Source organism: Sebastes fasciatus, chromosome 5 (genome assembly GCF_043250625.1).
Source record: "Sebastes fasciatus isolate fSebFas1 chromosome 5, fSebFas1.pri, whole genome shotgun sequence".
Classification (NCBI taxonomy): domain Eukaryota; kingdom Metazoa; phylum Chordata; class Actinopteri; order Perciformes; family Sebastidae; genus Sebastes; species Sebastes fasciatus.
Genome location: NC_133799.1, coordinates 19,175,463 through 19,201,631, shown reverse-complemented (window position 1 = coordinate 19,201,631; position 26,169 = coordinate 19,175,463). Strand labels below are relative to the sequence as shown.

The 26,169-nt window shown below is 37.9% G+C and overlaps 2 protein-coding genes and 2 long non-coding RNA genes across 9 annotated transcripts; 3 read left to right on the top strand and 1 right to left on the bottom strand.

Annotated features, from left to right (window-relative positions):
* The first annotated feature begins 3,070 nt into the window (after positions 1 to 3,070).
* LOC141767866 (uncharacterized) lies at positions 3,071 to 4,543 on the top strand. 2 transcript variants are annotated; one of them, XR_012593953.1, is made up of 4 exons: positions 3,071 to 3,093; positions 3,236 to 3,375; positions 3,959 to 4,050; positions 4,140 to 4,543. It is a non-coding gene; the product is annotated as an uncharacterized LOC141767866 (long non-coding RNA). The 2 variants fall into 2 exon arrangements; XR_012593952.1 differs by lacking the exon at positions 3,071 to 3,093 and having other exon boundaries at positions 3,100 to 3,375.
* Positions 4,544 to 4,691: 148 nt separating this feature from the next.
* On the top strand, positions 4,692 to 9,189 carry LOC141767864 (uncharacterized). Its single transcript, XR_012593950.1, has 7 exons — positions 4,692 to 4,900; positions 6,117 to 6,200; positions 6,322 to 6,413; positions 6,511 to 6,569; positions 7,725 to 7,910; positions 8,022 to 8,056; positions 8,217 to 9,189. It is a non-coding gene; the product is annotated as an uncharacterized LOC141767864 (long non-coding RNA).
* Positions 9,190 to 11,554: 2,365 nt separating this feature from the next.
* LOC141767848 (uncharacterized) lies at positions 11,555 to 18,950 on the bottom strand. Of its 2 annotated transcripts, none has more exons than XM_074635526.1 (8): positions 18,737 to 18,950; positions 17,220 to 17,342; positions 16,922 to 17,095; positions 15,040 to 15,144; positions 14,802 to 14,948; positions 14,556 to 14,678; positions 14,404 to 14,454; positions 11,555 to 13,486 (listed from the first exon to the last, which is right to left on the bottom strand). In XM_074635526.1, exons 1-8 carry the CDS (start codon positions 18,813 to 18,815, stop codon positions 12,702 to 12,704), a joined length of 1,587 nt encoding a protein of 528 aa, XP_074491627.1. In that variant the 5' UTR covers positions 18,816 to 18,950; the 3' UTR covers positions 11,555 to 12,701. The 2 variants fall into 2 exon arrangements, with proteins under 2 accessions (XP_074491627.1, XP_074491629.1); XM_074635528.1 differs by having other exon boundaries at positions 18,749 to 18,950.
* A 21-nt stretch (positions 18,951 to 18,971) lies between these two features.
* LOC141767849 (uncharacterized) lies at positions 18,972 to 25,939 on the top strand. Of its 4 annotated transcripts, none has more exons than XM_074635531.1 (8): positions 18,972 to 19,110; positions 21,413 to 21,491; positions 21,582 to 21,683; positions 21,793 to 21,873; positions 22,210 to 22,398; positions 23,319 to 23,456; positions 23,726 to 23,881; positions 23,978 to 25,939. In XM_074635531.1, the coding sequence occupies exons 2-8, from the start codon at positions 21,455 to 21,457 to the stop codon at positions 24,742 to 24,744; spliced, it is 1,470 nt and encodes a 489-aa protein (XP_074491632.1). In that variant the 5' UTR covers positions 18,972 to 19,110; positions 21,413 to 21,454; the 3' UTR covers positions 24,745 to 25,939. The 4 variants fall into 4 exon arrangements, with proteins under 4 accessions (XP_074491632.1, XP_074491633.1, XP_074491631.1 ...); XM_074635532.1 differs by having other exon boundaries at positions 21,579 to 21,683; positions 21,799 to 21,873; XM_074635530.1 differs by having other exon boundaries at positions 21,579 to 21,683.
* Positions 25,940 to 26,169: the final 230 nt, after the last annotated feature.

The window sequence follows — 26,169 nt, the reverse complement described above, 5'->3', positions numbered from 1 at the left end:
TACAATAGCTAAATGTTGGTTTTTCATATATTTTAATTATGTAAAGGGTTTGTTAACAGACTTTTTGATGTAATGCTTATAAATGTGCTTTTATATTAACTGCCCAAATTTGAATCTATTGATTTGGTAATGTTCGGGTGGTTTACAGATTAATATAGAATAGAACTAGTCAATTATCTCAAATATATTTAGCCTTTTAATGGTCCCACCCAATAAAAGGCAATGTAAAGATTTGATTTTTTAGTCTCTCTGTGCAATAAAAACTATAAAGTGACTTTTTTCAACTGACAACATGTTGTTGTTTTTTTCATTATGAGCCTCTACCAAATGGTTAAGATGTCAATTAATGGTAAAAGTGTATCCCTACCAAAGGAAATGTCCATTAACAGCCCATGTATGTGTTCAACAATCTGCATAGATTTATAGAGGAAAGACATTTTATTTTTATTAGACATCTCTTTCTATGGAAAAGAGCAACGTGTACAATTTGGTTTAAGCCATATTTTACATAAGACATCGATTAAACTTAAACATATTAAAAATAATTTAACAAAATAACTAAAGGTCATAAAAATAACAAAAAGTAATTTAATATGCCATTCAGTCGCTGTCAAACTAAGTCAAACATACTAATCAGTTTTTCAGTAAATGAGCCCTTTCCTCAGTGATCGGAGTGATCATTATTATGCTTTCATTTGGCTTTGCTGAGTCATTATTACCAGCAGTAGCATCAAAAACATTTTAAAAATAGTCCAAAAGGATCACACTGTTATAATACTGTCAACAGTTACATTGGAACTACAGACAACAAAACTACAACTTATTTAGGAAAAAAAGAAAAACAGTTAGGTTTAGGCAATAAAACGACAACTTCTTTAGGTTTAAGTAATAAATATGTATTTATATATATATACACACAGAGGTGTCACAGTTTGTAAAATAGTATGTAAAGTATATAAGGTAAATAAAGGTAAAGTAACAATGATAAAGTAAATGGCCTCTGTGGTAGTTCCTGCTACAGTAGGCGTCTCCAGGACCACTTTTTGGCATGATGACACACACAGACTTAAAAGGTGAAAACAATATCAGCCAAACGCTGTCGCGGCTGGTAATAACATTATATTTTGCAAGGGCCCTCTATCTCTACTTACCGATCAAGACTGATGTTGCTGTCACATGTGTTATACCGTCTTTACAATAAAAAAAATACTTGACAAATCTCCCTTTAAGGTACATTTTGAACAAATAAAGAAATGTGCGATTTATTGCAATTAATCGCAATTAACTATGGACAATCGTGCGATTAATTAAATATTTTAATCAATTGACATCCCTACTTTACATACCTCGAAATACTGCTAAAATCGAGATTTTTATTTATTTATTTACTATTACCTTCGAAGGGAAAAAGCAAACAGCATTTTCTCTGTGTCATCATGGATTGATTTTGAATTGACAGTTATTTTAATTGGAGGTATTCTTTATGGAACTGTTTTTCTACCAGCAATGCAGACTTTAATCTGTGTTGTGTGTAGTGCTATCAGTAGACTGGAGTAATTAAGGAACCTGCGTGCTATTGGGGAACTAACAATCTATGAGAAAAAGACACAGGTCAGAGCCGCAGTAAAGGGAAACTGTATTTTCTTAATCATTGAACTGTGTGTGGGTGGGTTCAAATCATGCACTTAGATTGCCCTCTCTCTAGCTTCCTCCTTCTGTCCGCTAAGTTGTTGCTGCTCTCTAGCACACACTGCACACCTAACTGTCACGGAAGGAGGATCCACTTCTGAGGTTTCTTCTGTTTTTCTTAAAGAGACTTAAACAGCAAGTTCTAAGGTCCAAGTGTCTAAGGTTGTAGTGTGACATCTTAACTTGTGGTTTCATGGTATCGGGCGTTGTCAACAAACATTTTAAGGTAAGAGGAAACAGTTGTTATTATCATTGTATATTTAATTATTTGACATTGAGGTCTTAAAATGCCATAAATCCAAGTTTGAATTTGAATGAAACGGTAAGAGAGATCTCTTTTAGGCCTAATTATGTTCAACCCAGTTGTGTCCAAAGACTATATTTAGTATGATAAGGAAAAATGCCAAAACATTTGTTCGGATTGGAATAAAAATCTTCAAATAATTTGGTATGGACATACATTGTGCAAGTATCTAAAAGTACAACTTTGAAATTTTTAGATCACATGAAAAATCTGACTTTTATCAATAGTCAAAGTCAGGATTTTTATAAAAATGAGGAAAAACGCTAACATAATGTTTACTAAATATTTTCTCTATGAAATATTCTTTTTACACTCCATATGTTTGCATATCATCTATATTCAACTTGTTCTGAGTTCATTGATACGGAATACTTGATTGTGCTGCATGTAGTTTCTGAGATACAGCAGTCTTCTTATCATACTAAATCGTATTTGAAACAGGTGGGACTACTATTTATAAAATATAATGGAGTCTATTACAAAAACACTAGTCCCTGGTAAAAAAAAAAAGGTTTTACCGATTCTGAGAATTTCTTCACATTTGTGTTTAAGCAAGCCCAGAGAATACAGGAAATTAAAAAAATTCAGTTGCGGGCACGAATGGGTTAAATTATTCCTATTTATAAAAGAAGTTCATATACACATTTCATATTTCAAGCAATTCTAAGAGAATCCTTGAGTTGACTGTTGAACAAACTGCATTTGCAATCGAACAATAGCTGACTTTCATTTAAGGGTGTTTATATATTATATTGGATGAACAGTGAGGGAATTGTAGCTCTGTTGTGCTGCATTGTTCAAAAGTTGGAGGACTAATGATACTTATTGTCAGGTAAAGGTTATTATTCCCCAGTGACTGAATGTGTATGAAGAAGTCTGAAGAAGTCATTTTGTTTTACAGATGTGGCTGTGGATCTTGATTGGCCTTAACATCATCACAAAAGTGCATGGGTATGGAGATGGCCTCTTCAATGATACACGGTCATGTCAATCAATGTTAGTTACGCATTTAAGAGATGATAAAGAATTACGCCCTCAGGACACTGAACTGCCCTTTGAGATTGATTACAAACTCGGCAATGAGGGAGACCCTATTACAGGTACGGAGAACTCTGGATGGAAGCTTATCACTATCGATCTTTGTTGCAGCGGTCATTCACTAAGTGCAAGGATATAATTATCTCTGTCTTTATTTTCTGTCCGTCCACCTTCTCCCCGATGAATCTTCATACTATTTTCCAGTTATTCTCCGGAGCAAGCAATCCACAGAGTTCAGGGGGTTTATATTGCAGGCTCGAAAGCCAGGAAGCGATGTTCCTGTTGGAAAATTCATCGCTCTTGAGTCTCATAGTGCTCGACTCTTGCGGTGCAATGGCGCAGCAGTAAGTAACCATCCCATTTCATCATTATTAAAGGTAATAAATGCATTGAATTGATTCATTGAATATTCACACTTTCCATTACTATTTTAATTAACACATTTAATTGACCCGTATAACTCACACCCCTCAAACACAGACTGGCCAATCATAGCGTAGAGTGCTACAGGAATGAGTCCTAAAACCCGTAAATGAGGTAGCATTTTAGCAATTCTGGTTCCCTCGTCTGGAAGTCAATGGGTGTTTTGAATGGGTTTTTAGTAAAATACATCAATAAATACCCCACTTATGAATTTTGAAGTCTTTCTGTGTCTTGAAAATGGCAGTAGCTAACAAGTGGCTAAATAAAACTACTAAACGTCATCACGCCGACTTGTCCGCCTTTACAGCCTTGTTGCGTAAACTCACGTTCATGTGACTGTGGTGTAGTTTGTCTATAGCCTAACGTTAGCTTTTTACTTCTGGCGATGCATTTACACTTCAAAAATCATAAAAGAGGCATCCATTTGTGAAGATTATCTTGCTGAACAAAACGTGTAATTATGATAAACATTTCCTTATTTTCTGCTTTTGTCTCTCTCCTCAGGACTCGGCTGTCAGTCAACGCAACGATCAGAGAAAGACTTTATTTCGAGTTAACTGGACATCGCCGGAAATAGACGATGGCATCTTTTTCAGGTATTTGTACACTTTGACTGACCTCCAAAATTACGCATTACAATGCGGAGCAAAATGATTGACATCTGTGCCTGTCTGATATGTTTCAGAGTCACATTCGTTGAGTATTATAACACATTCTGGCGACCAGTGGATAAGGAAATCCCCATCATAACAACACCAAGTACTACTACAAGCACTGAGCCAAGTACTACTACAGGCACTGAGCCAAGTACTACTACAAGCACTGAACCAAGTACTACTACAGGCACTGAGCCAAGTACTACTACAAGCACTGAGCCAAGTACTACTACAGGCACTGAGCCAAGTACTACTGCAAGCACTGAGCCAAGTACTACTACAAGCACTGAGCCAAGTACTAGTACAAGCACTGAGCCAAATACTACTACAAGCACTGAGCCAAGTACTACTACAAGCACTGAGCTAAGTACTACTACAAGCACTACGCCAAGTACTACTACAACCTCTGAGCCAAGTAATACTACAAGCCCTATGCCAACAGAGGCCCCCAAGACATTCGGGGTAAGGAGGGACACATAGATGTTTTGTTGACATTGTGCAGAAATCTATGCATTAATATGTAAACGCCAACATTTTTATTTACACAACTCCTCGTTTCTCTTGATTTATCTCAGATAGGTTTGTTAGCAATGATTGCCGGCAGTTCCACGGGGGGAGTCAAAATGGTATATATATACTCACTTCACCCAATAAATCCTGTCACACTAAAGTCCTTCCAAAGAAAATTATATAAAAATATTAATCTCTCTCTCGCTCTATCTCTCCTCAGGCACTGCATACTATATTCGACACCCTCCCCAACAATCCCTTTTCTCGTCGTCTAAATAGGGTAAGGCATGAGTTGGGGGGCTTGTGTTGTCATAGTAACTGTCAATCGTAATTTCGAACGCTCAGAGAAAGTGGTCGGGGAGTGTGGTGACGAAGTATAAACAGCGTAGGGACATAGGGTGGGTGAGACGGGTGGTGTAGGGGTCCAACCATAGATTGTAAGTGGATGTAGTCACAGTGACGTCACTCATTGGTTTGTGGACTTTCATTTTGAAGCCTCGAGCTCAGCATTTTGGCCATCGCCATCTGGACGTGATAAGTGACACGAGAGGGTGTAGCTAAGTAAAACCGAACGCTAAATAAGACGTTTTCAGGCGACCAAAAATGTTACAATTAACTTTCATGAACTGAAAACACACTGTGAAAGGGTTAAAGCACTAAGACGAAAACACGGCCAACTCCCAGACTGGACAATGCCGTGGTAGCGACCTGTCAATCACAAGGTAGCCACACCCTAAAGTATACCCTGCTTTATGGTCTATTTGACTCTAAATGGAACCATAATTTACTAAATGAACATTATGCAGTATTGAAGAAGACTTGAAACTAGCAATTGAGACCATGTACTCATGTTTACAATATTTACTGAGGTAATAAATCAAGTGAGAAGTAGGCTCATTTTCTCATAGACTTCTATACAATCAGACGTCTTTTTGCAACCACAGGAGTCGCCCCCTGCTGGCTTTTAGAAAAAACACAAGTTTAAGGCACTTCAGCATTGGCTTCACTTCTCAGACCCGGAGGTAGCCCACTGGGTCCAACAAACACAGGTCTTAGACAGCTCCTAAGGTTACGTTAAGTTTCACTTTCACTTTACAAACATAGTCATTTTAAGCCAAACCATGTTGTTTTTTTCCTAAACCTAACAAAGAGGTTTTGTTGTCTAAACCTAAGCAAGTGTTTTTGTTTTAATTCACAATGTTAACTACATGTTTACTGCGACCGTAGTGGAGCGTCATAGTTGGGGTGCCCAGTGCGTTAGAAAGTATATGACAAGTTGGGGTGAGAGCGTGTTGAAATGGCAGACCCCGCCACTAACAATAAAAACTATATAGAGAGTTATTTACATGCACGCATTTTCTGTTTTCTGATCAGCATATAGCTATAAATGCTATGTCATTTGTTGGCTCAGTCTGTGCTTATGTGTACAAACCTAATGGATACTAATTATTCAGGTTTATTAATATAATTGAAAGTGTATTTTATTTCTTATGTAGGTGTCAAAGATAACGTGGAGTCTGCTTTGTGCAGCAGTTGAATTCTTGACCTTGGTCTTGTTTTGTGTGGCTGAACACATTAACGTGAGTAATCATAAGTGGTGTACAACATTTCTCTAAATCTACATCCAAATGCCTGAATTGTATATTATAAATGGTTATATGTAATGTGTGTGTATATGTGTTTCTGTGTGGGCATGTTTAGATCACTCTCATTACTCTTGTGTGTATGGCGATAGTGATTAATTTCGTAGAGCTGGTAATCCTCTGTCTGCCAATTGGACCCAGTCATGAACTGTGAGTTCAACTTCCTCTTCTGCCTGAATATTTGACTTGACCCTTACATCAACACTTTGTGCACAGCTGTTTTTGTTTCTCTTTTGTTCTGTTCAAGAAAGGAGATCTGTGACATCACTGTCAAAGTGTGTTCCGTCATCCATCAGATTTTTACAAGTAAGGTGATTCACCGGATTTTAATTGTTAAAGTAGTCAACTTTACTACGTTCATTTCTCTCTGTGAGAAGACTTGCTTAATGTCTTTAAAGCAATAGTTTGACGTTTTGGGAAATACGCTTGTTTGCATTCTTGCTGAGAGTTAAAGTGACAGTAGGCAGAATGTTTTTAGCATCATTGGGCAAAAATTCCATAATAACCTTTCAGCATATTGTGATTCAAGTGTTCTGAGGGAAAACTAGACTTCCGCACCTCCTTATGGCTCTGTTTTCAGGCTTTACAAAAATGTAGCCTGTGACGGGAGACTTTGGCCAATCACAGTTCATTTCAGAGAGACAGCGTTCCTATTGGCTGTTCATTCAACAGAGGCAGCTGTCAATCACTCCCGAACTCCTACCAAACAGTCAAACTAGGCAGCGCTGATCAAATATGAATCTATATTCTGTTACTGTAATGCCTACAGCTTTCCTCAAATGTTTTCAGAAACATCTTGTAGTGTACTGTTTAGCTGTAAAATGAGAAAGTTTGCTCCGGCTGGTGGGCGGTGCTTGGGATTTCCTCGACTTATCTCAACATGGCTGCCAGATCACAATTTTTCACATTTTATGCGAGAAACAGGCATTAGAGTAACAGAATATTAATTCATATTTGATCAGTGCTGCCTAGTTTGACCGTTTGATCGGAGTTTGAGAGTGATTGACAGCTGCTCAGAGACGGCAAGGCTCCAGCTCAGCTCTGATTTGTTGTTTTCCCCGGTCTGACAAATCTTGCCTGTCTCATGTACTACTGTCAGGATATAGTGACCATTTTATAAAAATACCTTTTATAATATTTGTTCCAATTCTAACTAGTGCTGCTTTAAAGCTGCAGTTGGTAACTTTGAGCAAATATGATAAAAGGCTATTTTTAGTAGTGCATGAGTTTTGAGTTACTCATGTAATAAAATATTGTAATGTACTGTTTAGCTATAAAATGAGATAGTTTGCTCCAGCCGGTGGGTGGTGCTTGGTTTTGTCACAAACTTTCAGCAAGAATGCAAATAAGCACATTTCCCAAAATGTCAAACTATTGCTTTAAAACAACAGAGACAAGCTAACCAATGTCGCAGCTCGCATCATCTCTTTGCTTTTATTTCCAAATCTGTTTCCCACACAGTTGCTGTCATCTTTGTTGGTGTTATGGAGACTGAAAACTGCAGGATTGGAATAAGAATCAGCTACAGGAAACACTCTTGGCTTCTGAAAGTGATGGTCGCTTACACAGTGTGGATTCTCCTGTTTGTAATTTGGGATTTCATAATCAGTACTCAACGAACAGCAATACTGGGGAGAAGCAAAATAGGTGAATGACGTGTAGAATAGCACTGTGTGAATAATGATAATAATACACATGAAATATAGTGTGGATTCTTATGAAGAACAAAATAATATTTGTCACTATTTTCTGTTACAGGGAGTCCAAAATGTTGGAAGCAACAAAGAAAAGAGGTGAGAGCCTGTCCACATCATGACAATAACATTGATAACATCATCATGACAATAACATTGATAACATGTTGTATTGTCATGACAACTGACTACACAATAACAAGTCATACATTACAGTAAAGATGCAAGTTCATTTCTGTTTTTCTGTTTTTCACCACAGACGCTCAGAGCAGCCGAAGGGATCGTTATTGCCGTCTCAGTGATCCTCTTAGTTGGAAACTTGTGTTTCGCTGTAGTTGTCGCTGTTGGGTTATTTAAATGTCAGGAAAAGTAGGAAAGTGCATGAAAGTGTGCTGGTACTTTGTTTGCATGTAATTCACGGTTGTTTTTCAGATTCATGTATTTTGTAACGCATTTTTTAAGTTATTCATGAATATAAATTTAATAGGGCTTTCAATGCAAAATATTTTTAACGCCACTATTTTACTTTATAATATGAAACTAGAAAACCTAAGGAATCCATTGGCACCAACCATGTCATACTAGCTTGTGGCGAAAGAGGTTAAATAGCGCTCCAAAGTTGGGCAAAATTTTGCCGAGGAAAAACTGTCCCTTGACCTCTGACCTCAAGATATGTGAATAAAAATGGGTTCTATGGGTACCCACGAGTCTCCCCTTTACAGACATGTCCACTTTATGATAATCACATGCAGTTTTGGGGCAAGTCATAGTCAAGTCAGCACACTGACACACTGACAGCTGTTGTTGCCTGTTGGGCTTGAGTTTGCCATGTTATGATTTGAGCATATTTGTTATGCTAAATGCAGTACCTGTGAGGGTTTCTGGACAATATTTGTAATTGTTTTGTGTTGTTAATTGATTTCCAATAATAGATTAATTTGCTAATCACGATTAACTATGGACAATCATGCGATTAATCGCGTTTAAATATTTTAATCGATTGGCAGCCTTAAAATTGTATTAAAATCCCAGCTTCCTTACTGCTATTTGCACACTTGTATGCATGCACATCCTTAATAGGGCATACTTTTTACTTTTACATTAGTACTTATGTATGACACTTGTTTTTGCACTATTCTCTGTATATTGTGGTTTGTTCGTATTCTGCTGCTGTGACCTGCAAATCCCCCCTTCCCTGGGGGAAAAAATAAATCCATCTTTCTCTATCTAAATAGTGGCTTTTGTAAAGGTTATTAAAATGTATGTTGATAATGTGAAATTGTGTTTCAATGGTTGGGGCCTCGTGATTGATTGATTCAAATCTCAACATAGTTGAAAATGCTGTCTAATTTCATACCAGCACACACCAGGTAGACTAAACAGACATGTTTCAGTGTTTACTTATTACCTCCTTCAAAGGAAGTTTAATAAATCAGGTCATGTCTCTTCTTATCAGAGTTAAGCCTCATCAAGGCCAAACTGCAAATATTTGCTGAAGATACACTCACTTATACTTATGTATCTCCATGTACCAGGCGCAGGCATCACGGAGGGAATGTTTTAGCGGTGTGATCATACCCTGGTGTTGTGCTTCTCTTATGAAAAACAAGCCAAGCTCTACTTCATATAGCTGAAATACTGTATTCATAAACATAGATGGTATCAGAAGGATTGCACATGTGGAGCACTCACTCGTGATATGAACCTCCTCCCTTGTGGTGTGTTTAAGGGCAAAGGTAAGTCAATCAGATGAAACTAGAGCCCATACAGTAAATACTGTGGATCATAAAGTCTGAGTCAGTCTGCTGACGTCATGACTCAGCCTGTTGACGTCATGACTCAGCCTGTTCTTGAGTATCTGAGGTTGAGGAAATGCCTAGTTCAGTGTGTAAAGATGAATAAAATGTGTCACGGTGATGAATATGAAATGAGAGTGATAAAGATATAAAGTTTTACCATAAGTTGTCTTGATATAATATCGGAATTTTTCCACAAAGACAACATACAAATAGGCATAAATCATCTTTGGTACTTCGATAGGCAGTTCAATAAATAGCAGCAGAGATGTCTGTAATACTATTAATGTGTGTTATTCTCGTGTGAGCCACACTGTAAAATACTTTTATAGCAGTGCATGATGCCACTCAACTGAATTGCATTTTACTCCCTTTTTGTTCTGGATTGAAAAACTAAAATGATAAGAGGACTATGTAGACAAATTCGCGGACAAAAGTGTTGCAGATCACTCAGATTACTGAAATTAACTTCCAGGGTTTTAATACAAGGACTGCCTTAATATACAGTAGCAGCAAACAACTATTTGCTATGTAAAGATATAGAGGAGTAATGTCTACCTGAGCAGAGAATGAAGTCACTCTCACTCTGTGCATGTTGTAATCAGAGGTTCTCCGTGCTTTGTTTACATAGCCGGGCCGGCCGTGCGTTCCTTTTAATACATGTTCGTACATGCAAGCGTGCCCCACTGGCTAGCTCACGGCTGCCGCTCTGCACTGCTCTCATACGGTGGTTACAGCTGATAACGCCATCCTGACCAAGGTGCTGTCGCGGAAGGGTAGCACCCGTCCTTGGTTCCTTTCAAATTAACAGTTATATCTGTCAGGACTGTTGCCGTTGTTTTCACTGTTGTCACAGCCGTCGCCATGTTGAAAGCCGTGCGGAGGCAATAGAAATGCTCCCAATCTCGCATTTAGCACCTTCAAGGTCTAGCAATGCAGTAGGTGGAGGCCACAAGGATCTTTACTTTTCTTCTTTTCCTTATGTCTTTTTTTCTTTTATGAACTAATTTGGTGTCATGTTATTACTGTCATCATGCGAACGAACAAAAGGACAACAGTCAGCAGCAATTCTACAGAGTTCAAAAAGAAAAATGTAGACAACTCCCCATACACAAGTCAAACCCATGTGAATGGTTGAGATTGAATTATTAATGTTAATGTGTAAATCACAGTTGTTTACTATGTAAACAAATATTTATATACTAAATAAAATAATAAAAATTGTAAAAATAATTTGGCCCTAATTTTTTATCTCCAGTCATGTTTGTGTCTACAGCAGGGCGTGATTCATTTATAATCCTTTTTATGGTTCTTTGGAAGGGAGCAACCTTCAGCTACATCCACGTTCAGGTAGATGACTCACCCAATTATCAAACCATTGCCAAGATATTGAGGCACACCTATCAATCCCTTAACTATTGATTAAACTTCTGCTGTTATTTTAATCCATAAATAGTTAATTATCTTCAGCACTGAGTCATACATCTCAACATCTTAGTAAATGATTGAACTCCTGCTGTGTTTTACAGTTGGAACTTCCTGATTCCAAAGCTGGATACCGTACACTGACAGATGTTGTGGGACCTTCACTCTCTCTATCTCTTAACTATAACTTATCTAACACTACTTATTAACAAAAGCAGATCCATATTCTTGGCTTTATTACACATAGAAAAGTCCAAGTGATCTTCAGTTGTTATGAAGTCAAATGTCACCAGTGGAGGACTCTTCTCCACCATGGTTACAGAAACTAGGCACACAGAGAGGAAGCGCAACTGTGAGCTACATTAATTATTAACTCTTCAAGTTATCAAAATAATCTTTATTGAATATATACACATATTCATGTGAGCAAAAACAAATTCATCTCAGAATTACAACATAAGAGGAATGAGTGGTATCATGGTAAAGAACATGTTTCTGTATTTTGAAATGTGCACAAATCAGAAAAAAAGCAGAGAAACCTTGTTTGGGTTCTGAATTTGTCAAGATACAGTATCAAACGATTGATGAGTGTTTCAGATATAGTCCAATGAGTGTGTTTAAGGCACATTTTGTGACTTGCTAACGAATATTTAATTTTTACAAATTCAAATCACTTAGTGAGAAACTGTATGTTTCTGAGTTGAAAACATTCTAAATACATTTCAGTCGTTTCTTGACAACAGGTGCAAAGAACAAAGCTTTTTCTTTATATTCAATACATATATACAGCTATCAAAAAATATTCCAATCTAGGAAAGACACAACATATCACAAATATACATATTCAGAAAACAAGAAAGAATATAAAATAGTTATCTTAATAAAAGCCAGCACTCTTGATAAGAAGGATAGTTAAAGCAAACATTTTCAGTGCAAATCCAATTGTGTACACAAGATAATTAAATGAAGGGACACACATATCAATGGGGATCTTAAACAGAAATATACAGTTGTCTGAGAGATTTGATACAGAACCAGAAATATGAATTTACACCTAAAACAACAGATGTCAACGGAAAATAATTTTTTTTTTGTCAGTTCCAAAGAAGAAATCATGCTGACAATTCACCAAAAACTCTCCTTAAATGGGTTAAAAAGCTGTTAAACAAAGTGCAGATTTATGATATAGAACAAGGAGAAAACAAATCAGTCAAACTATATATTGTATACAAAATCTGCATGAGAATATGCATTTCATACCCTACTTTGGAGGTGGAATGATCGTGCCACTGTCACATCTTTACGCAAAAGCGTAAGGATGGGCATTGTACTGCTGCGTGAGTACAATCTCATCTCCGACAGAGAGAGAGCGATCAATACAACCTTCAAACATTTTAATTCAAGTCTATATGTGAAATGTAACAGCACACACGTTATATTGACATGTTTCTTCTCTGGTTCATAGCTCCTGCACGGACCAGGCTGGTCCAAAGTGGTACTCTGACTTCCTCTCTGACGGTTCATCAGCATCCTTTCTGCTCTACTTTCTGCTCAGACACCACAGGTAAGACCAGGTGGGAGATGCGGCTCCACAGTCCACCGTACTTGTCAATATCCATCTCACTGAAGCCAGTGTGGTTGCTGGAGTCCACCAGCCGTTCCTTGACATAGTCGTGCACCATCTCCTCCACTCCCTTGAGACTCAGCTCGCTCCTGACCTCGTCTTGAGGAAGTAGCACAGTAAACAACAGGAACACCCGCTTGTACGCGGCGCTCTCGTGGTCGCAGTAGCGATAAAAAATTAGGGTGGAGCCTGGAGGCAGTTCTTCGAAGCGGTGAATGACCGCCACGGGTTTGTCTCCTCCGAAGGCGGCTCGCAACTGGTTGTCAATGTCCAGCTTCACGTCATCGCTGTCCTGGCTGGCTTTACTGGCTCCGTCGATGTGGAGGACGGAGGCGTTGAGGGCAGAAGAGAAGGAAGAGGCCAGGCTCTGAGCCAGGCAGTGCAGCGTCCTCTCAGCCCTGCGGCCTGCAGTAAAGATCAGACTGACTGGCTCTGTAGGATGGGCTGTTTTCAGATGCTTCTCCAGGTGGATCTTGCTCCTCTTCCACAAGTCAGGCCGCTGACTAGGAAACTGAGTCTCAAGAAGAGACAACTGGTCTGCAAATATTTCTGGCGTTACAGCCCTGGATGGATGCGGTCCACTATCTGCAGTCTTTTTGAGTACAGGGATGATCTTGCATGCCAGCAAGAGGGCCGAACCGAGCAGCACCAAGAGAACCAAACGCCATAAACACCACATGAATCCTGGAAGGACACAAGGCCACATTCAAATGTTGTATTGCAAATAATGTAGAACAAGTTTCTGGGTGTAAATATAATGTAATTAAAGGTCTTATTGATAATTATGTAGCTGAATAATTAAAACAAATAATGATACATCCATAGAGCTTTTAAAAAGGTGCAAAAAAATATTATGATTGTGAATTAATCATTTAAAAAAATTGTGTCTAAAATTAATGTTTTGTTTATCTCTGTGGAAGATATCTGACGTTTGGTTCTCACTTCGGTTCACTTCTAACAAGGCTTGTGAGTCAATAGTATAATGACAAGGGTATCACGTTTCTCTGGGTCGTCAGTGATCGAGTTGCATGTTAGTGTGGAAAAAAACAGATTAAGCGCCTGGCTTCACTCTGGTACCAATCCCAAATGCTCAGCGATAAAGGAGGCCGCCTCTATGTGAATACTTTACCGTTAGCTGTCTTAGCTTAATTGTCCGAACAACAATACCCATAAAATTACAATTTGGCATATTTAAACAAAACCAACAACTACTACTAACAGCCATAGGGCTCTTTTAATTTCTCAATTTTGTGCCTCCTCGTCTCCTCCGTTTTGTGACCCGGAAATCAATCTCAGCGCTCCATCTTGAAGGACGTCCGAATTACAGCAGTGGGAGAGCGACACACACACATACACCTAATGTAGGCCTATAGCTACATGTTGCAAAATGACTTCATTACTCATCCACAAAAGATTCATCACTTGACATGACTGTCTGTCTGCCTGACTCCACTCGACCACAAAATATGCAGGTTGTGCAACGAACTGGGAACCACTTGTTGTGAAGTGAAAGCAATGGAACAGGGGAGGAAGAGTGCAACGTCTAGTGGCTGAATGTTACCAATGTTATCAATAGCACTTTTAAAATGACTTTAGCTTACCTCTACAGGAATATCCAGAGCTTCTCCTGATAACAACTGCTTTCTTTATCCCTTGTAAAAGAGAAAATCTCATTGAATCAATGTAAAAACATGCCACAGATACATTAGATGTTGCTAATGACTGAAATATTCAGTTGAAGCTGCTGCAATACCTTGTTTTTTGTGCTGAATAGTTTCTTTCTGTGGCGGGATGTTATTCACTCGTTGTCGTGTTCTGTAGGATTTCTCCGAGGCTGGATACACACTTGGGATATGGTGGTTAACTGTCGGCATACCTAAAGGTGAGGCAGAATTTATCAATGTAAAAATTGGATAATCTTTTAGAGATGTAAATCCAATGGACAGGAAATTGCAATTTTCTTGACTACAATCTGGCTAAATAGAAATGTCTATAATACCAGGGCTCATGACTTTGGCCTCCATCTTCTTCTTGTAGTCGGCCATGCTGGTGATCTTGGGAATCGGCAAATCATTTCTGTTGGCCGTTGGTCTGATTTGTGTGGCAGATTTGGTCGGTGCTACAGATCCTTTTGTTGATTGTGTTACTGAAAACAAACAAGCCAGATTAGGACGACTGTATTATCCTCCCTTGATGTAATCGTCCCCATGCAGAATGGAGCTATAGGCTTTTCCTACCTCGCTTGGTTTTTATCCTGTCTGCATCTTCATTTACAGCATGACTGGATCTGTAGCGTTCACCGAGCACAACACGAGGGGATAAATTTATATCTCCATGGGCACCTGATATAAACAGAGAGAAAACCTTGATTTAGATAAAACCGTTAAACTGCCAGTGATAAGTTCTGATGGTGGCAAGAAGTCTTGGGAATCAAAAGTTAATAATGCCATAAATAATCAAAGTACACCAAGATGCCATGTTTGTCATTTGATAGTACCTGCATGCATAGCAAATTAATAGATAAGTAAGTAATTATTAATTCATTGTTCTGCTTTGGTGTAGGATGCACCGATACCGACTCAAAAAGCTGGATCGGGTATCGGTGACTATGGGGCCCATCTATTCAATTTTATGTTTATATACTATATACATTATATATAAGAATATGAATTCCTGTTTAAGTTTTGACCAATTTGTTGCTGCATTAAAAAGGTTTACACTTGAATTGTAATTCCAGTTAAAGGGACTATTTGTAACTTTTAGAAATGCTTGTTAACAGCTACAGCTGTGGCCGTGAAATCAATGAAAGTCAGCGTTGAGCTCGCGCTCGCTCGCTCGCTCTACATAGACATGAACGAGCATCGCTCAAAACAGTGAAGCGACACACGTCAGCTAAAACCACAATATCACTCTATATTTCAGCTGCTTGGCAGTAATGTTAGCTGACCAGACGAAGGTCTCTCCATGAATCAATGCTGATCCTAGTGTTGGCTTTTCCTGCCTCAGCGCAGGCTGAGGCAGGCTGAGGCAGCGGGGCTCTGCAGCGAGTAACGTCTCGTCTCCGACCGCAGCCGCAGAAAAACACCGACACCCGGTCGGTAACGAGACGACAAAGTTTCTCGTTGCAGAGCCCCGTCACTTCATAAGACATGGAAAACCTCTGTTGGTCTGGAGGAGCTGCAGCAGTTATTTCTGCCCAAACGTCCGCTGTACATTCACTAGATATTCTCAGAGCTAAACTAACTCTTCTGCAGTGTGTAGTGAGCGCGCGTTCACGTCTAGAGGTGGAGCGAGTACGCGAGAACGCGCGCGCTGTCTGAGTGAAGGCAAGCAGGCAGAGGAGACGAGTACAGCAGCCACACGCGAGCGCGCATTTGGGAGCGTGCATGTGTCCCGACCCGCTACATTTATACGATTAAAAAGTTACAAACAATCCATTTAATATTGAAGACTTTTTTTTACCATGTTACTGGTGCACGATTTATTTTAATAATAAATAATTCAGTAAATTTCTATCTTTGTATTTATTTGTTACATTTTGTTTTACAATGTTAGGAAAGCGATGTTTAAGTCAAGCCTTTGCCTTACACATAAACGAATGATCAGTCACTTCCACAAAGTGAGGCATACTTAAGCTTATTACACTGGCTCAAACACTGGTATCGGATCGGTACTCTGTATCGACCGATACCCAAAGCCCAGGTACCGCTATCGGTATCAGGACTGAAAAAGTTGGATCCTTGCATCCCTACTGTGCTCGAATAACATTGCATTATTTACCAAAATCACTAAGCATGTAACTTTGGCTGGTGCTGAAACAATTAGTCGATTAATTGGTTAGTCACTCATACAAAAAAGTATCAACACTTTTGATAATTTGTTAATCTTTTAAGTAATTTATCAAGCAAAAGTGTGAGAATGTACTGCCTTTCTGAGTTGTATATAATTGTCAATGATTTAAATTTAAATTGTGGACTATTGGTTGCATAAAACAAGCAATATGAAGTTTTCTCTTTTGGCTCTGGAATTGTGAGGGAGATTCTTCTTTTTTTAATGAATAACCAAAAAAAATAGTCAGATTGATCAATGATGGAAATATTCATTAGTGGCAGCCCTTACCTTTGCATGTTTTTGGTAGCTGAGTGTCATGAGAGGGATCCTGTATAAGATCCATTTCCTGGTCTTCATTGTTCTCAGGATCTTCAACTGATTCCTGGACATCCATCTCATTCTCATCACCGCTGCCTCCCACTGCTTCTCCAGTGTCCGGCCGCTTCTTCTTGCTGGGGGACTCTGTTAAAAGGGAAATTGGAGTCTCAGTATTTCACCACCACCAACACCTTGAATAGTACAGACTGAGGTTTTATAACTTTCATAGTAATTAATAAAACAAATACTGTTAACTGGAGCATCCCACCTTCATCCTCTGAGTCAGTCTCCGAATCTCTGGAACCATTGACAGCTGCAACAGGAGCTTGATTTTTTAAACCTTTTCTGGTCCTCTTTAAAGGACCTCTGGGGGTCGCTTCAAAACTCAATGCTAAAGAAGGAGCATAAAGACATTATTTTTACTGAGTGAGTGTCCCCAACCACTGTAGAATAATTTCCAAATAATTATTACATGTTAACATAAAGCTCATTTTGCTTGCAATCTCCAAGTCTGAGGACTGTCTACATTGATAGTTTTTTTTATTATAGTATATAAATATAAATATGACATACTTCTAAAGATAAATATGAGATACTTATAAAGATAAATATGAGATACTTATAAATATAAATATGAGAAACTTATAAAGATAAATATGAGAAACTTATAAAGATGAATATGAGAAACTTATAAAGATAAATATGAGATACTTATAAATATAAATATGAGATACTTATAAAGATAAATATGAGAAACTTATAAAGATAAATATGAGATACTTATAAATATAAATATGAGATACTTATAAAGATAAATATGAGATACTTATAAATATAAATATGAGAAACTTATAAAGATAAATATGAGAAACTTATAAAGATGAATATGAGAAACTTATAAAGATAAATATGAGAAACTTATAAATATAAATATAAATATGAGAAACTTATAAAGATAAATATGAGAAACTTATAAATATAAATATAAATATGAGAAACTTATAAAGATGAATATGAGAAACTTATAAAGATGAATATGAGAAACTTATAAAGATAAATATGAGATACTTATAAATATAAATATGAGAAACTTATAAAGATAAATATGAGAAACTTATAAATATAAATATGAGAAACTTATAAAGATAAATATGAGAAACTTATAAAGATAAAGATAAATATGAGATACTTATAAATATAAATATGAGAAACTTATAAAGATAAATATGAGAAACTTATAAAGATGAATATGAGAAACTTATAAAGATAAATATGAGATACTTATAAATATAAATATGAGATACTTATAAATATAAATATGAGAAACTTATAAAGATAAATATGAGAAACTTATAAATATAAATATAAATATGAGAAACTTATAAAGATAAATATGAGAAACTTATAAATATAAATATGAGAAACTTATAAAGATAAATATGAGAAACTTATAAATATAAATATAAATATGAGAAACTTATAAAGATGAATATGAGAAACTTATAAATATAAATATAAATATGAGAAACTTATAAAGATAAATATGAGAAACTTATAAATATAAATATAAATATGAGAAACTTATAAAGATGAATATGAGAAACTTATAAAGATAAATATGAGAAACTTATAAATATAAATATGAGAAACTTATAAAGATAAATATGAGAAACTTATAAAGATAAAGATAAATATGAAATACTTATAAAGATGAATATGAAACTAGCTTCGGGTGGCTAAGCTAGCTAGCTAGTTGTCATGTCAACAGTCCTGCTCGCTGCTCACCTTTAACGTTACCTGAAGTCTGTCTGGTCGATCGTCTCAACGGCCGAGACGTCTTACTTTCAGCAACCCTGGAATCCATTTATGTTTAATAACTCGAGCGATTAATCAAAACGACGACGAAACATCGATTCACAAACTAAACAAGCTTCTCTGACTTCCCTATAGTTGTGAGGGGAACCATTTGGTGACGGACAGGACGACAGACGTTGATGAACCGGAAACCGGAAATACCACATCTTTAGTTATCCCCATGGAAACTGCTGAAGAACGTTCCGCCTGGATCTTGTTGACCTGTCAGTGCGACACACTTCAAGCTGAACAGATAAGGAAGCGTTATTATACTGCGTTTATACTCCACGGCGATGTGATCGAGGGTACGTTTGGTAAGATTTAAGTATTTATAATAAACTGTATATGTTATTTAAGTCACACAAAGGCAGTCCTTATAGAGTAAAGCCATGTACTATCCTGCTAACTGTCAGTTAACTCGTTAGCTACGTGGCTAGTTGGTAGCTAAGCAACAGTTTACAGATGATTCATTCTATTAGTTAAATGCTTTTTAGCATGTTTATTATCTACCTAGCTGGCTAACTACTATATCTTAGGTTTGCTTACAATGTCTGCTTTGTTTTTTGTTTTTTTTATTGAACAAATTCAAATTTACAAACAACATGGCTCATAGGTCATTGCATTAGAGTAAAAGAACAAGGTGCATTCAGAACAAGAACAAATACAATATGTAAAATTATACATGAAAATAATAATGAATTAAATTAAGGGCTGTAGGGCTGTATACCTGTAATTCATATTCTTCTATTATACTAAGAAGTTTCAATCCATTTTTGTTTTTCATGACTTTAAGGGCTTTTATGTAAGCTGAACAAAGACAAAAATGAGGTCGTAGTTTTTGCAGCCAAAAAGGAAAGATTAAAGGTTAGTGCTCACCTACAATCTGTGATGTTAAAAAGCTCGGACCAAGCCAGAAACCTTGGTGTAGTCATGGACTCTGACCTGAGCTTTAACAGCCATATAAAGACAATTACAAAGACAGCCTACTATCACCTGAAGAATATAAGAAGAATTAGAGGACTGATGTCTCAGCAGGATTTGGAAAAACTAGTCCATGCATTTATCTTCAGCCGACTTGACTACTGTAACGGCGTCTTTACCGGTCTTCCTAAAAAAGCAATCAAACAGCTGCAGCTGATTCAGAACCTGCTAGAGTCCTCACTAAGACCAACAAAGTGGATCACATCAGTCCAGTTCTGAAGTCTCTACACTGGCTGCCTGTCTCTCAGAGAATTGATTTCAAAATACTGCTGCTGGTTTACAAAGCACTAAATGGTTTAGGGCCAAAATATATTTCCGATCTTCTGCTGTGTTATAAACCATCCAGACCTCTCAGGTCATCTGGATCAGGTCTGCTTAGTGTCCCCAGGGTCAGAACTAAACATGCAGAAGCAGCATTCAGTTTTTATGCACCAAATATCTGGAACAAGCTCCCAGAAAACTGCAGGACCGCTTCAACTCTGAGCTCTTTTAAAACAAAGCTTAAAACTTTCCTGTTTGCGGCTGCCTTTCATTAAACCAGATAATGATCTGATACTGCACTAGAACTTTTACTCTTTTGTGTTTTACGCTATTTTAGTTTCTATCCTAGCTTTTATTTTTAGCTTGTTTTTATTTTCTAATCTTTAACTGTTTTAATTATGTCTTAATGTTCTTTTGCACTTTGTCGCAATGTTCTTGAATGTTTCTGTAAAGCACTTTGAATTGCCCTGTTGTTGAAATGTGCTATACAAATAAAGCTGCCTTGCCTTGCCTTGCCTAAGAAATAAACTCAGAATGAAACACATTAAACCTATAGGTTTCAATTTCATATACTTGGATTTGTGCAAGTAAAATTTTCCAAGAACGAGAATGTTATTCACCAGAAAGTCATCTTTGTTGTTGTCCATGACAAGTCCATAAACAATGTCCTTTTGAGAGAGGTTTCCCAGATGAGAAACTTTTGGGAAAAGCCAGTCATGTATATCAAGCCAGCTTACAATGTCTGCTAGCACAACAAATTCAGTAAACCCCAGGGCACTCGAAACAGACAATGTTTCCAACTTTGAGTTTGAATAGTAAGTTCAGGAAGCCTTGCATTAAGATAAGACACGATAAGTTATTCCATTATTAGTCCCGCAGTGGGGAAATTTGCAGTGTACAGCAGCAAAGGGGATAGTGCAAAAAAAACAAGATGCATCAGCTAACACAGTAAAAAAAAAGAGCTAAACAAAGTGTAACACAATATGAACCATTTAAATAGAAGGAAGTATAACAATAGGAGCAGTGTATACAGTATTGGCAATAAACAGACTATTAACAAAATTGCACAAGTGGAAAATGATATTGCACAGTGAGAATGAATGAATGAATGAAATTCCACCTGAAAATATCGGGTTATTGTCAGTTTTTTGGTGTGTCACTCTTTTTTTTTCAAACCATGTTAATTGAGAGTTAAGACTGTTGTAAAGAGAACAGCCTGTCCCTGTTGTCAGATAACGTTATACAAGCAGGTTTACAACATCACTTGAGACTTTGAACATCTGACATGAATCTGTCTAAAACGTATAAATATGCTCGGAATTTAGCATTAAAAATGTGCTATATACCTATTTTTTTTTTATGCAGCTTTGAACCATCTCTTGAGTGACGTGCCCCCCATCCAAAGACATGGCAGAGCAAGACAGAGATCACCACCACACAGCAGGTAACGTTACTAAAACATCAATGACAAAAGGACAGATACCGAGTGTACAAAACATTTACATATGTGCCATTATTCACTTTTTATCAGAAGGCAAGGAAGAAGAAACACCGTCCACAAATATGGATCATGTCTCAGCTTTTGATGAGAGCAAACAGGAGGAGACTGATATTATCAAGCAGCAGCTATCAGAAGGTAAGATGTGCAAGCAAGGTCAATAGTAATCCATTCAATAGTGTCTTTACCAAATGTGTTTCTGCATCTACTGTACTAATCAATTATGGTCTCTGTCCCACCTAACAAGATTCAGCTTCATCATCTGCATCCACAAAAAGAGAGACTAACAACGACAATGGTGGAGAAATGGAGCTGCCAGATGTTAAAAGCAAGTATACAGTATAATATCAATGTTTCTTTTCCATCAAATAGTCTTTCATAGACAAACATTCATTGCACTGAACCCAAAGTGACTGCATTTTGCAGTGCTGTTACAGAAGTTTGTCAGTGTTAACTATTTTGATATGTCTCACCTACACTTATCTATGTAAAGTTATTGTAAATAAGCTTGTAAAGCAAAAGGTATGTTGAAGAAAAAGCAAATGACCATATACCAGATAAGGAATAGAAATGAAGATAAGTTTCTTAGGTATTGAAAATGAAACGGTAGCCATTCAGTTAGACTATAACTTAGATGACCCTTGATTTCTGTTTTTTACTACAGACGATGATTCAGCTGAAAAGAGGACGGTGCCTCCTACAGAAGGATCTTCACCTTCAGATGACGACACCATGCTGATTGTGAAGGAGAGCAGCAGCAGGCTGCTTCAGGCCGATAAAGGAAGTCATGGCGATTACAACAGGGAGGCACCAAGAAATGAGCAACCAACCGTGACAGCTGAGGAGATTTCCAGTGAGTGTTCCTGTCTAAGCGTTATAACAACTGATTCAGACATTATCCATTGTAGTCAAAGAGCCAGGGCATTTATATTTACTCTAGGGCTGTCAATCGATTAAAATATTTAATCACGATTAATCACACATTTTTGTATTTGTTTAAAACGTACCTTAAAGGGAGTTTTGTCAAGTATTTAATACTTTTATCAACATGAGAGTGGGCAAATATGCTTGCTTTATGAAAATATATGTATTTTTTATTATTGGAAATCAATTAACAACACAAAACAATGACAAATATTGTCCAGAAACCCTCACAGGTACTGCATTTAGCATTAAAAAAATATGCTCAAATCATAACATGGCAAACTCAAGCCCAACAGCCAACAACAGCTGTCAGTGTGCTGACTTGACTATGACTTGCCCCAAACATATGTGATATTATAAAGTGGGCATGTCTGTAAATGGGAGACCCATGGGTAACCATAAGACCCATTTTCATTCACATATCTTCAGGTGGGAGGTCAAGAGACCCCTTTGAAAAAGGCCATGCCAGTTTCATTGGTATTGGTTGGTACCAATGGATTACTTAGGTTTTATAGTTTCATATGATGCCAGTATCTTCACTCTAGCTTTAAAACTGAGCATGCTACAACCTCAGAAAGATCCGTCAGATTCTTAATAGGTTAATTAAAAATCACATGTTGCGTTAATGCGTTAAAGAAATTTGTGGCGTTAAAACAAATTTGCATTAACGCGTTGTTATTATTGCGACTGTTTCAATGTGCATGTTGGCACATGTGAGTATTGTTATATGATGGACTTAAAAATTGTGAACCTATCTTTTACAACTATGAGATTAAACTCTCATTGCACTGGACCTTTGACACTGATACCTGAGCTGCTGTGGAGGTTAAACTATTCTCATGTTATCAGGAGAATACCACACTGGGGATAAGAACACACCAGAAACAACCAGCCCACCAACCCCGGGTGACAGAAAGGATGACCAAGTAGATGGACCAGATGAAGAAACCCTAGACACTATAAACACAACCACTGAAGCTGGAGAGGGTGAATCTGATTTTTCTGAAATTTCAATGACTGGAAATTCTCTTTTTTTCCTTTAGCTTTCTGCTTTTTGGTGTTTCAGTCTAAAGGTTTTTATACACAAAAACACAAAAATGCAAAAAAGCTGTTGGTGTGTAACGGCCTTGACACAACAGGCAGTGTTCTCTGGTGGGAAGCCAGTGAAGGAGTATGAACATGTAGCTGCACAAGTGACTTCCAGCAGTCTGTTTAGTTTAGTTTGTGTTAACCAGTTTTTCTCTCCCATTGGTCAGATGATGGAAGCGACCTGGAGAAGGAAGAAAATGATGTAGAGGAGATCACAACCTCCTACCCACAGACAGAGGAAGATGTTGAAACCATCGGTCCGGCCACTGCGGAGACTGCTGAAGCTGAACCTGCAGCTCCAGTGGTTATTGTAAATCATGGAGGTAATCTTGTTAATTTATCCTTACTTTTATCTTCTCTTGTTTCTTTTTAGTGTCATTGTGATTACTAGAAACAACACACGTGCCTTCTCTTCACAGGAAGTAGTATATACCCGATAGCAGGTATATTGGTGTTAGTTCTTGCCATGATCCTGGGGCAGCATCTCTTCCAACCTGAGTCACCACCTCAGAAAGACGGTGTGCGGCAAATAGACATCTTCCTCAGGCAATTGGAAAAAGTAAAGACTCAGTTCCCTCACCAGCGTGCTGAGCTCTGGAGCAGGAGCAAGATCCACCTGCTGAGGCACCTCCAGACAGCCCAGCCCACAGAGCCAGTCAGTCTGATCCTGACTGCAGGCCACAGGGCTGAGAGGACGCTGCACTGCCTGGCTCAGAGCCTGGCCTCCGCCTTCTCCTCCTCCCTCAACGCCTCCTTCCTGCACATCGACGGAGCCAGCAAAGCCAGCCAGGACAGCGACCAGGTCAAACTGGACATCGACAGCAAGCTGCAGGGAGCTTTTGAAGGAGACAAACCCGTGGCTGTCATTAACCGCTTCGAGGAGCTGCCTCCGGGCTCCACGCTTATTTTTTATCGCTACTGCGACCACGAGAACGCCGCCTACAAGAAGACTTGTCTGATCTTCACGGTACTGCTGGGGGAGGAAGAGGAGATTCCTGCCGACACTCGTTTGAGTGCCGTGGAGGAAATGGTGGACGACCATCTTCAGAAGAAGTTCCTCTCCGATGGCCATCCAGTGTCTTTTGACAGGATGGACCTTGACAAGTACGGTGGACTGTGGAGTCGTATTTCTCACCTCATCCTGCCTGTGGCAGCAGAGGAGAGGATAGAACATGAAGGGTGCTAGGGGACATTAATAGTCACTCTTGAACTTTTAGTCAAAGCACTTAACTACCGCCTATCTATCAGACATCTTACTGGGTGACTCTGGTCATTCTGAGGCTAGTAGCAGTGGTTTTAAAGGGTAACTTTTGTGATTTTTCAACCTGGAGAACCCTATTTTTCCCATGTTTTTGTGTCCAAGTGACTAATAGGGACAACTTTTTGAAATGACGGTGCCAGGTTGCCCAGAGCAATTACATTGCAGCCCGTTTAGCAGCTGCCGTCTACAGCGTTCTCCCTCAATACTGGACATATCGCAATATTACGTTTTGTGATACTGTATAGATTCTCAAAACCACTATAAATTTGTAATCAATAGTTTACATGCAAAGATTAAAGTAGTGCTATGATGATGTTGGATGTTACAGGGACTGTAATAAATGCAAATGCAGATCCAACTGTTCTGAATGCATAAAAAAGTTAAAAAAAATCTTACTCAGATTTTATGCATATGATGGTGTGTTCTTTATACTATGACAGTTTTCCTAAAATTCGATTTTAAAAAATGTAAACGCAATATATCACCGTGCTAACAGGAGCTCAATATATCCCAATATATTGAATCATAACCCCTGTATCATGATATGTATTCTATCGCTAGATTATTGTCATACACAGCCCTATAATCCCCATTAGTCACTTAAACATTAAAACATGGGAAAATAGCGTCCAGGTTGAAAAATACTTAAGTTATCAAATAAAGACCCAAATATTTCTTACATATACTATAATGATGAAGGCATCAAGTAGAAATGAGACACTTAATATGGGATGGTTATGCTATGGGATGCTTGTAAAAAAAAAAAAAATCGGTTTCATTTCATTGTGAAACAAACGCTTGACAAAAAAGGCTGTGGTGCTTTATTCCCATTGTACTTTGATCAAATGTAATTATAGATAGATTGGTTTGATTGTGGATTTCACATCACAAAGAGCTGCAGTACAAGACAGACTTTAAGGTATCACAACACAGGGTTTATTATTTTTATGACAAATGTCTTTCTGCGACTCTCAAACCTACTGTACATGGCACCACGTGCCTTAACTGAACATCCTATGATCCTTTTTATACATGTGTCACACTACAGGAAGGAGGTTTGGTGGAAATAAGTGCATAAATTGGATGTGCCTTAAAGAGCAAATAAACATGTCACTTGAAATGCTTTAGTTGTTGTCATTGTAGTGAACAGTGTTGTGGCTAGAGGGCAGCAAAACCACAGCTGAGACTGAGCTGCTGTGAATAGGCTGAGGAGCATCACATCAATATGCAACAGGCTGCTGGAAATATGATTTAACCTTAAACTGCAACTTGAATCTCAAAGAAAAATCAAGTTGAAGCATAAAATGTTTTTGTTTTTTTAACTCATGAGTCATGACTGATAATTGTGCT